The following is an 11,470-nucleotide window of genomic DNA, read 5'->3' as shown; positions in this document are numbered from 1 at the left end:
GGCTATAGACCCAGATCCGTGGCTGAAATGACGCCATCTCTGTAGTTACTGGAACCGTAACGGCGGCGGGAAAATAGCTGGAAGTCGTCTCGGCTGCAACGACGCTGAACGCTTTTTGGCCGGAAACCGAAAGCAGAAATCGGAAGTGACGTCGCGATCACAACAAGCCGGGGCTTGGTTTGGGGAGCAGTGAGTCTGGCCGCAGATGGAGAGGCCCGGCTCGCCGTGGACTGTCGGGAGTGGTCGCCAGGCCCTGCGCCGCGACCCGGGCACCCTCGGGTCCCTGTTCCCGGGGCCAGCCCGCCGCGGCTGAGCCAGAGTTGCCGCCCGCCGTGCCGGAGCCGCGCTGGGAGTTTTTTCGGGCGGAGCTGGCGGGTGGCGACAGAGCGAGACTTCCCTCCCTGCCACGGTCTCCCCTCCAGCGGGCTCCTGTCCTGGGACTCCGGGACACCTGTCGCCTGTGAGGCATCATTCATTCTCGTAGCACCTTCCTTTCCTCGTAGGGCAGCTCCAGGATGAAGAAGAACGGGGGGCGGGGGGTTCCTGTTACTAGCACGCACTGGGGAATAACCCAGTTGCCCATTTTAGTTCGTTGGGGCCGCGCTCCCCTTCTCCCTGGGCTGACAGGTTGAGGTGATCCTAGCTTGATCTCTTTGTTTCTCACCGCCTCCTCTTCTGGATCGTCTCCCCCGCCCCTTCTTTTCTTATACTTCAAACTTATGGCTTAACCGGTCAGTTTTGCCTCTCCTCCTCTCTAGACTGGTGCCAAGAGAAGCATTCTATTTCCACTTGGTTTAGAAAAAATTGGTTTCTTTTGCTTTAGTGCTGCTTTTTATTTTAATGAACGGAGTGATGGGAGTCATGCGCTCCCTGTTTCTCTTCTCTACGGTGGACATTGATTATGATTACCTGCCCTGACTACTCCGGAGAAGGCAATGGCACCCACTCCAGTATTCTTGCCTGGAGAATCCCATGGACGGAGGAGCCTGGAAGGCTGCAGTCCATGGGGTCGCTGAGGGTCAGACACGACTGAGTGACTTCACTTTCACTTTTCACTTTAATGCATTGGAGAAGGCAATGGCCACCCACTCCAGTGTTCTTGCCTGGAGAATCCCAGGGACGGGGGAGCCTGGTGGGCTGCCGTCTATGCGGTCGCACAGAGTCGGACACGACTGAAGTGACTTAGCAGCAGCAGTAGCAGCCCTGACTACTCACAGGATTGTTATAAAAATTAAGTAAAAAACATAAAAATGATTGTTATAAAAATCTCGGAAGATGTTTTAAAACTGTAAACAGGGGCTATCTGTAAAATGTATGATTTGCCAACTTTTGCTCCACTGTGATCCTCTTTTAGTGCCAATTAATTACAACTTTAAAACACTCTGCACCCTCAAAATTTCTAAGAGGCAGTAAGCCTTAACGTGATAAAATTGTTTCGTTTCGTCCCAAAGCCCTGTCCCACTCTTTCTGCCACTCCGTGGACCGCAGCCTGCCAGGCTCCTCTGTCCATGGGGTTTCTCAAGCGAGAATACTGGAGTGGGTTGCCATTTCCTTTTTCACGACACAGGGATTGAACCCTCATCTCCTGCATTGGCAGGCGAATTTTTTACAACTGAGCCACTGGGAAGATTATGAAAAAATTAACTGGATGCTATTTATTTTCTTCCTGTCTCAGTGACTGTATATCTGGGGCAATTATATATCTTGGAGTTCTTTTTTTAGCAGCAAATTCAGGTACAAAAATGAAATTTCTCTTCAGATTGTATATATTAAGGTCCATAGGAAAGTGCCAGTGATTACCTTACTGAAAATTCATTTAAAACCGTGGTAAATGATTCAGTAACAGGTGTGCTTATAACCTGTATTTTGAGAATTCACATTTATTGAGTTTATGTCTTGACAATCAATATTTGGATAAAAATCATTAATCCTTATTTCTTAATACTTATTACAAAGATTGGGGCCAAAAATTATACTTAAATCTTAATATCCTAGAGATGCTAAAGCAAAGGAAATCAATTCATAATCTATTTTTTATTTTTCATAAAAATGAAAATTGTTTTTCATGTTAATAAAAACTTGTATTGTTGCTAATATTTGATCTGAACAAAAACTGATTAATAAATATGTCTTCAGTTATCATAACCAAGACTTTGTAAAGCCTTTCACTACTCAGGAATCAAGGATACTGTAGTTGCTGATATATTTGGGTAGAAATGGGTTCTACCTTTTTCTTAAATTCAAACTGAGAGCCAGTTATAAACAGCATGTTAAAAAATGAATCTCAGAGGTTAATATTTTTTACATGAAAAGTTTATTTTTCTTCTTTGCCAAGATCATGTGAGATTATTGGTATATCCCCATTTTAAAAGTGAGACTGAAGCTTAGAGAGGTTGAGGAATTTATACAGATTCACGTCAGCTAATAAATGGTGAAACTTGAATTCAGTCCCAGGTTTTTCCACCTTTGAACATTGTATGCTTTGTATTATCTATCGATGCTTGTAAGAGCACTGTTTGCATATGTGATTGAAAATGATTATTTTCTGTACATTAAGTTGATATACTTTTAATTTTTTTCTTTCAGATGTTTTAATACCCAAATTCAAAGAATACGTAGTATACTGTTCTTCTAAAACCAAGAGGAAATCATGAAGAAGTGTTTTAACTGTTGAAACTCAGTTGAAATCATGGCTACATCAGCAAATCTGGATATTGGAGCGCAGCTGATAGTGGAAGAGTGTCCTAGCAGTTACAGTCTAAGTGGCATGCCAGACATTAAAATAGAACATCAGCTGGACTCAAGTGCAGAAGAAGGATCAGCTCAGGGTGTTGCCATGGGAATGAAATTCATACTGCCTAACCGATTTGATATGAATGTCTGTTCTCGGTTTGTGAAGTCCTTAAATGAAGAGGATAGTAAAAATATTCAAGATCAAGTTAACTCTGACCTGGAGGTGGCATCTGTCCTATTTAAAGGTTGAAAGTTATGGTATAAATATCTGCATTTGTTTTGTTTTTGTTTGTTTTTTCCTTTCTGTTCGTGAAATTTTAGTTTGGGAAGAGAGTTTGGAAGTCACCTTTTAATATGATTTTCTGGAATCTCAGAAACCAGAATTAAATAATTTCATGTTATATAATGTCCATAAGTACATGTTGATTTTTTATTTCTTGCTTGACCTTTGTTTACTTACAAATTCTCTACTAAAGTTTCTTATTGTACCTTTTAAAATTATAGGAGAAAAAAATTATGTCTGCCTTTTATAAATGAATTAATTCCATGAATATGTGATTGGCATTAGCTTCCTGTGCTTTAATGCAGTGAAATCTGTCATCATACTGTAGATTTACTTTTATAACCATCTATTGAATAAAAAAAACCTCTCTGGATAATATTGCTCAAGAGTAATATTGATTTTTTTTCTGGAAATTTTACTAGTACAAATTTTTTATGGCAAAAAATAATGTCACTTGAGAACCAGTTGAAGATATTATGCGTCTTGTATTTTTTTTTAATGTAAACATTGACACAGAACTTTGAAATGCTTTGTTGTTAAAATATTGTTTTAATGTGTTTAAATTAATTTTACCTAGCTGAATGCAATATCCATACATCTTCTCCGGGAATTCAAGTAAGGCATGTCTACACTCCGTCTACAACAAAGCACTTCTCACCCATAAAGCAGTCAACTACTTTAACCAACAAACACAGAGGAAATGAGGTCTCAACCACACCTCTGTTAGCAAATTGTAAGTATTTCCCACTGCTGTAGGAAAATATTGTTATTGCTAATGTAATAGTTCCAGGAGTTTGGCTTTGAAACATTATTTTCATTAAATGCATATCCTGTTTTGGAAAGCATAAGTGATATCCTGATAGTTTTAGTAATTTAAAACTTTCACGTATTATCACATATTCAAATATATCATGTTTTATGTTTCTCTGTTGAGAACGGATTGAAACTTTAATTCTTAAAACTTTCATAGTTTTACTATAAAAACTATAGTAAAATGTTTAGTAAAAAACTGTAGTAAAAAAATGAATTGTAAAACTATAAAAAAAGAATTATTCTGAATTTTGGGCAAAGCAAAACATTGTCTTTTTGTGTTCTTGGAGTGGGTTTTACTTGTAAACTAGATCAGTGATCAGCAAGTGATTTGTAGTAAAAACTGAGTGATCTCTAATATAATTTTTAATCAGAATATAATATGAATATGAAACCACCTCTTTAAAAACTTTGAATTTACAATTTTTTAAGTGTAGAATTATTCTAAAAGAAATAAAATGAAGATTTTCTGTATAAGTTAGAAAATATATAGTTTAGATTTCTTAATGAGAGAAAACCAGTCAGCAGTTTGATGTTAGGAACTGTATTTGAGAATATAAGGTAAATGTATCTATATTCTAAAGCATGGTGAAATATATGTCTTTACTTTGGAAACATTATATCCTTCCAGATTTTGAAGCATATGCTGTGACAGGTAAGCCAGAAAGAGTTCAAGACTCTTAACTCCGCCTCAGGCCGATTTTTGTTTTATTGACACTTATGTAATTTTGCATGGCTCTCAATTGCTTTCCTTTTTGTATTAAGGCCACCCAGTCATATCACCTGAAGTCAAGGATTGAGTGATACTAATTTTAAAGTGAGCTATGATATAACTGTGCCTGTTTGGCTTTGTTTTAAAATAAAGAGATTACCTTAAAATATTCCAGCCACAGTTGTTGTTTTTTTTTTTAACCATACTGAGAGGCTTAAGGGATACTAGTTCCCCAACCAGGGGTCAAACCCAGGCCCCTGCAGTTAGAGCACTGAGTCCTAACCACTGGGCCACCAGGGAATTCCCCGAAACCATAGAGTTTTTGAGTTTAAAAAAAACAGCTGGAGATCATGTGGTTCACAGCCCTCATGATACAGACAAAAATGTTTAACCAGCTGTCCAGGCTCACACGGCTAATCAGCAGAGCTAGGTCTGCACTCAAGAATTTACTCTCAGGGCTAGTTTTTCATTTTTTTCCTCAGCTCTCCTAAAGTTAAGAAATACCCATTATTTGAAATAATGGGACTTAAAGTAATTCAGTCAACTAAAATACAAGAGTCTTTTAGACCCAACTTTGTTATAAGCTTGGACAAAGAGAGATTTGAAACTTTTTATTTATTATTTTTATTTGTCTGTGCCAGGTCTTAGTTGGGGCAGGATCTAGTTCCCTGTCTAGGAAATAAACCTGGTCCCCCTGCATTGGGAGCACAGAGTCTTAGACACTGGACCACCAGGAAAGTCCCAAGAGAGATTTTAAGAATTAAGTACCTAAACCATTTCTTTAATTGATAAGATCAGTAACAATTCGAATTGTTAATATTTGATCAAACAATTTGCATATTCATTGACAGTAACACTTTGCAGCTGTCAGAATTACCTTAAACATATATGAGTCAATTCTCATATACTCTCATGTTTAAGATAATGCTGACATTTGCAAATGTTAGGCTATATTTTAAGTTGAAAAGTGAAAGTGTTACTCACTCAGTGGTATCTGACTCTGCGACCCCGTGGCCTATAGTCCGCCAGGCTCCTCTGTCCATGGGATTCTCTAGGCAAGAATACTGGCATGGATAGCCATTCCCTTCTCCAGGGGATCTTCCCAACCCAGGGATTGAACGCGCGTCTCCTAAACAATAAAATGATGGGTTGTGTTTTGGAGAAGAAAATTGCTACAGGAACATGAACAATGAGATGATGATAGTGTACCCTACAGATACACATGAAGCTTTTTTATGGTATTGTTTCAGCTTTATCTGTCCACCAGCTGGCTGCCCAGGGAGAGATGCTCTACCTGGCTACTCGAATCGAACAAGGTACTAGCCTGTTTTTAAGAATGGATTTAAAACAAATTTAATAGGATTTGTCAGATTTGTTATTTTATTTTTATACAAGAGAGTATAAAAACAAGAAATGGTTGCATAATCCCACCAGGCAGATAGCCCAATAGACACGTTTAAACAATAGTAACGCCATGCTTAGAAGGCACAGCTTCACTCACCACCTGAGACTGTTCTCCAAATGTACGCACTGTTAAGTTTCGTATGTTTTCAGAAGACTTTTCAGGAGAATATTTCTATTTATACTTGGGCCTATATGTGAGAATATGTATGTGCTTTTTTGAAAAAAATATACACACTGCATTACACTTTACTTTTTTTCACTTAAATTTTGAGATATTTCCATGTAAACACGCAAAGATCTGTTTGTTCTTTTAATAGGTCTGTGGTTTTGCATTGTATTGCATGTGTGTATGCTATGTTCTTTATTGTTTAATGAGTCCCCCTGGTAGTAGTTGATTCCAGTTTGTTTTTATTAAGTAACAATATTGTTGGCATTGTTTTGAAATATATCCATAGGGTAAATTCCTACAAGTATATTTCCTGAGTCAAAAGGTATATGGATTTTTATTTTTGTATATATATAATCAGATGTTTGCCCTGTCCTCACACCAGAGTTAAGAGTTTCCACTTCCCCATAGCTTCACTGACACGGAATACTATCAGACTGCAATCTTTGCTAATCTCATGGGTGAAAAATGGTATTTCATACTGGTTTTGTTTGCCTTTTTAAAATTATGATCTATTTGAATTTCTTTTTGTGTGAACTGCCTGTTTTATATTGATTTATATGAGCTCTTACCTAAATTCAAGAAGTTTACGTTTTGCTTATGTTGCGTATATTTTTTTCCCAGTTTCCCATTTTTCCTTTGACTTTATATTTTTAAACAAAACTTAACATTTTTAAGTGGTAAACTTATCCTTGTGACGTCTGAGTTTTACATCTCTCTTAGAGACGATTTCCTACTCCAAGTTTATAAATAAATTCACTCATGCCTTATTCTAGAATTTCTGTGGTTTCCTTTTTTACATTTCTTTAACTTATGAGGAACATATTTTGGTGTAATGAGGTAAAGATGGAGCTTTACTCTTATTTTCAATTTTTGAAAAACTAGCCAATTGTCCCAACATTATCAGTTGAAAGCAGGGCATATGATTAAAGAGTGGTTTTTTTAATCATGTCATTCTTTTGTAAGAAAGACTTATTTTATCTTTTGTTTGCTTATAAGTATATGAAGGTCTTATTCTCAATATACTAAATAAATTTAGGGACAAAAACCCAGTAGACTGAGTCTAGGGAACAGAATTGGTTTTGAGGTAGAATTGCATAAAACTGTTTTTCAAATGAGTCAGTTTTCATTCACATTATAATACCAAAAATTTGAGAAAATTCAAAGCAGCAATGTTAACTAGTGAGTAAAAATTGCTTTAATAAGATTTTGGACTTTCTATAATATATATTTATATAATGCTAAGGGCTACCATTAACCTAATTTTTATCATGATCCTCCCAGTTTTACATTGAGATGAGCAAGGTCTTATTCTGGATGTTAGAGAAATTAAATGATATGCCTAGAGTCACACTGCTGGAAAGCGACAGTCAGCATTCAAACTCTGGTCTCCTGATTCTGAGTCCAGTGTTCTACGGACTGTCCTATACCTAACATTATGTTGTATCTAGTAGTTTATACTTTTAATAATGTACTGTTTGAACTCAGCTATGTTCATTGAGGCATATTTTAGTACATTCAGACTGAAAATTGCAAAAACACAGTAGGAGTTCAGTAAACCCAAATCAGCACAGTGTGAACCTCATTGAGTAATAGTCACCTTTTTAAAATGCCAGTATTTTCATAACGATATTAATATGTGGTTGTTAAATTAGATCACAAAAATTGCTTTTCTTTTAAATAGAAAATGTTATCAACCACACGGACGAAGAAGGATTTACCCCTCTGATGTGGGCTGCAGCACACGGGCAAATAGCTGTGGTAGAGTTTCTACTTCAGAATGTAAGGAAAACTCCTCAGACAATGTATATGTACAGTTACTCAAGTTCAGTTAAGTATATAGTAGTTTTTGTATCTCCAGCCAGCTAGATGTAATGGTAGAGGATCAAAAAAAAGAAAGCTTACATGCTCTCCTTCATATTCTTGTGGAATTCGGATCTAGTTAAACAGGCAAGTTTAGTCATTGGTGAAGCAGTGAGAGAGAAGTGATTGCCCAGCCCCTCCTAAGCGCAATGGGAACAAAAGTCTGTAGGAGAAGCTTCTTGGAGATGTCATTTGTCTCCAAGTGGCAAGACAGTGAGGATCCAGGTAGAGGGAGGAAGGAAGATCTTCAGACGACCTTGATGACAGAGCGTCCGGGGGTAGACGTTTGTGTCAGTGCGGTGTTCACCCCAGAACGTAACCTGGCCTGTAATTATTATTGACGAAAGTAGCAACATTCTTATTGTCAACACACTGAGCAGTCTTTTCTCTCCATCTCCCACTCCAGGGTGCTGACCCCCAGCTGTTAGGGAAAGGTCGAGAAAGCGCACTGTCACTGGCCTGCAGTAAGGGCTACACAGACATTGTCAAAATGCTGCTGGACTGTGGCGTTGACGTCAATGAATATGATTGGGTGAGTCTGTAATACTGATGTTTGGGTTTTGGAAAAGTATATTTTATTAAACACTTAGAAGAATTCCTTTAGTTAATGAAACGCCTAGAAGAAAAAGTTACTGTCCTAATTCTGATTTAAGTATGCCTCACAAAATTTTTTAATTAGCTTAAACTACTTTTACATGCCCAACTCTTAGTAAAGCTTCACACAGCAGCACTAAATTATTTGAATCTTATCCTTGAAAAGCTAAATCACCTTTTTTTTTTCCCCAGAATGGAGGGACACCTTTGCTTTACGCTGTACACGGAAATCATGTGAAATGTGTAAAAATGCTCTTAGGTAAGCAGGTAAAAGTGGAAATATTTAGAAAATGTCACATGAAGACGTAATTTTTTTACAAGCTGGCCTCATGAGAATCATGAGCCTAATACTTAATACATTATGCACCCCTGGAGCACCCCCTTCCCTAAGGTTCTCATGTAAGCCACAGCTCCCTCACACAGCACGCCTGCAGTCACAGCATCTGTCCTTGCTGCTTTGCTTTCAGAGCTCATGTGTGAACCCATGGCTTTGTTCTCTTTGCTCTATCTATAGTGTCTTTAAGCCGAAGTTCTGTCTGTAGTTGTGTATGAGTTTCAGTTGCTCTACAGGATGCCTGTATGTTCAAAGTCTTCCCTCTGACCCACCAGAGTGAATTCTATGCTCTTCCTGTACTCTACTTTGTCAGACCATCCCGAAAATACCTTCCAAATTTGCTGAAAAGCTGTCCTGCTATTTGCACATAAGCCACTACGTATTCATTTTGTTCATGTAGATGTTTCTATTTTGGTGTAGAAAATGGAGCCGACCCAACGATTGAAACTGACTCTGGGTATAATTCTATGGACCTCGCTGTAGCCCTGGGCTATAGGAGTGGTAAGTGTTTCAGAATTCTCAGGCTCCAGTTTAGTAAAGTTCTGTAATAATAGAAGCCAGTGGCCCAGACAGTTCTCACCACTTGCAGTCATGGGACATGTATGTTATCCTAACTCCTGACATATACTTTTAATTGTGGGCAAAATCAACAGATTCCTACAAAGTCTAGAAATGAGTTTGTTCCTGTTACTTTTCACCCACCCAGATAATTAGTTGCTGGAGGAGAAGTGCACACCTATTTACAGATGTGTTTAATGTTTCACAGCAAACTGTTTAAACAGTGCTTGACAGTTGCCCTTTCTCTGTTCCTTAGAACAGCCTTATATTCTGGACTCTTCTTCAGTTCCAAAATTTAGAAACCAAAAATAGAAAAATCCAATAACTTGAACAACTGTTAAAGCCAGTGATAGACTAAGTTTTACGTATTGCATTGTAATACGAATCTCCCTTAAACTATGAGTATATCCTAATTAGAAATTATTTTAGGAAAAAGTTGGTGAGGTTAAGTTGAATTTGATAGTTTTTAAAATTTTGTAATGAGCGTGCTATGGTCTTGATCACCTGTCTGTTTTAGTTCAACAGGTTATTGAATCCCATTTATTGAAACTGCTTCAGAACATCAAGGAGTAGACAAGTCGTCACAAAGTGTTGTCTGCCCTTCGGTTTACTTTTGGCCCTTATAAATGATAGTTTTGTTTACTTATAAATTTTTACCTCAGTTGCAATATTTACTGATTTTTAGTAAGTTTTAATAAGTATTCCTCTAAGTCACTGGTTTATAAAAAAGTTGATGTTTTTTTAATAAATGTGTTTTACTGCATATTTAAAATTATAAGTGAGTGTTTTGTGGCATGTAAATTTTTATGGTACAGATGATTATCTGTCTTTGTATCAAGTGCTGTAATTTAACATTTTCGGAAATTATTCCTCCCTGTTCATCTTCACTGTTGTATTAACTCATTGACTTAGGGTTTCCTATAAATCCATAGAAAAAAATTTGTTATTATTGAATTTCAAAATGCACAGTGTGATTGTTTACAAAAGGATGTTATAAATGAATAAAGTCCATTTTTGCTGTTTGCCTGCAAGTTTTCCTTTATAATTACATAAGATTATTAAGGGAATTGTTTAGGATTTTTAGTTTAACCCTTCTGTCCTGCCAGGGTACTCCATTAGATCAAACAATACAGTTAAAATAAATTCAATGTAAGTTAATCAACATAGACTTTTTACCATTTCCAGAAGTAGACTGAGAATATTTTTCTCCCGTGAATAAGCTTTTCAGTAGGAAAAGTCATCTGGGAAAGAGAACTCATTTCTTCAGTAAAAGTCAGATGTTCTTTACTTCAACTCCAGGAGCACTATAAACTCACACCACACCAACATCTGGAAGAGAGAGCATGAGCTTGCAGTTGGTGTGACCACTGAGGGTGGGACTTGGGTTAAATCACTTCATCTGGAAAACAGGTGTGACATCAGTTACTACAGTGGGTTGCAAGCCACATAAACTTGATCTAGCTAATTTAAACATAAGGGAATTAATGGAAGGAAAAGCTGAAGAAGTAGGCAGTCCCAAAGGTTGAAACTAGACCAGCTATCTCAATCAGGAAGTCATGGCCAGCCATGTTGGGTGCCTCTTTGGTAATGCTTAAATCCCCTCATTCATCATTGGGCTCAGGATTAAGTTTTCCAGGAGGCAGAAATCCATTTCCCCTGGATATAAATGCACCACTGTATGGAGTTGAGGGGAGAAAGGAGATGACTGTTTAACAACCCACCCTTGCCCCCAGACCACCTGGAAGGCAGGAGGCACAGTCTCCTAAGGAAAACCATAGGGAGAAAAAAATGATAGATGTTTGCTCCAAAGGCAAGCTTAGTCATTTGTGAAAATAGTACCGGTGCTTCCCCCATGTCAGACATACACTTTAAACTGATTTTACCTAAAACCATTCACCCTTCCATTTGGTTCTTTTTCTTACTAATGGCCTGTATCCATGAAGAGTTACTTCCTATTCATATTGTGTGTGTGTGTCTGTGTGGGTATATGCATTCAGCCACATTTGACTCTCT

General features: G+C 37.6%; 1 protein-coding gene across 3 annotated transcripts; it reads left to right on the top strand.

Annotated features, from left to right (window-relative positions):
- The first annotated feature begins 29 nt into the window (after positions 1–29).
- Positions 30–10,479, top strand: ANKRA2 (ankyrin repeat family A member 2). Of its 3 annotated transcripts, XM_055421873.2 has the most exons (10): positions 30–460; positions 2,587–2,978; positions 3,594–3,749; positions 4,458–4,481; positions 5,789–5,854; positions 7,793–7,890; positions 8,378–8,503; positions 8,758–8,824; positions 9,320–9,400; positions 9,975–10,479. In XM_055421873.2, the coding sequence occupies exons 2-10, from the start codon at positions 2,690–2,692 to the stop codon at positions 10,028–10,030; spliced, it is 963 nt and encodes a 320-aa protein (XP_055277848.1). In that variant the 5' UTR covers positions 30–460; positions 2,587–2,689; the 3' UTR covers positions 10,031–10,479. The 3 variants fall into 3 exon arrangements, with proteins under 3 accessions (XP_055277848.1, XP_055277849.1, XP_055277850.1); XM_055421874.2 differs by lacking the exon at positions 4,458–4,481 and having other exon boundaries at positions 32–460; XM_055421875.2 differs by lacking the exon at positions 30–460 and having other exon boundaries at positions 2,760–2,991.
- Positions 10,480–11,470: the final 991 nt, after the last annotated feature.

The sequence above is a fragment of the Moschus berezovskii genome, chromosome 18, assembly GCF_049115385.1.
Source record: "Moschus berezovskii isolate FMDL1 chromosome 18, NW_MosBer_1.0, whole genome shotgun sequence".
In the NCBI taxonomy this organism is placed as follows: domain Eukaryota; kingdom Metazoa; phylum Chordata; class Mammalia; order Artiodactyla; family Moschidae; genus Moschus; species Moschus berezovskii.
Note: the sequence above shows the minus strand (reverse complement) of the source record. Positions and strands in the feature narration are given on the sequence as shown.

What these genes read in the sequence shown, in the direction of transcription:
- ANKRA2 (XM_055421873.2), top strand. Translation starts at nt 2,690, where the DNA reads ATGGCTACATCAGCAAATCTGGATATTGGAGCGCAGCTGATAGTGGAA. An exon ending in GGCATCTGTCCTATTTAAAG is followed by an intron (nt 2,979 to 3,593) that starts GTTGAAAGTTAT and finishes AATTTTACCTAG; the next exon opens with CTGAATGCAATATCCATACA. An exon ending in TGAAGCATATGCTGTGACAG is followed by an intron (nt 4,482 to 5,788) that starts GTAAGCCAGAAA and finishes GTATTGTTTCAG; the next exon opens with CTTTATCTGTCCACCAGCTG.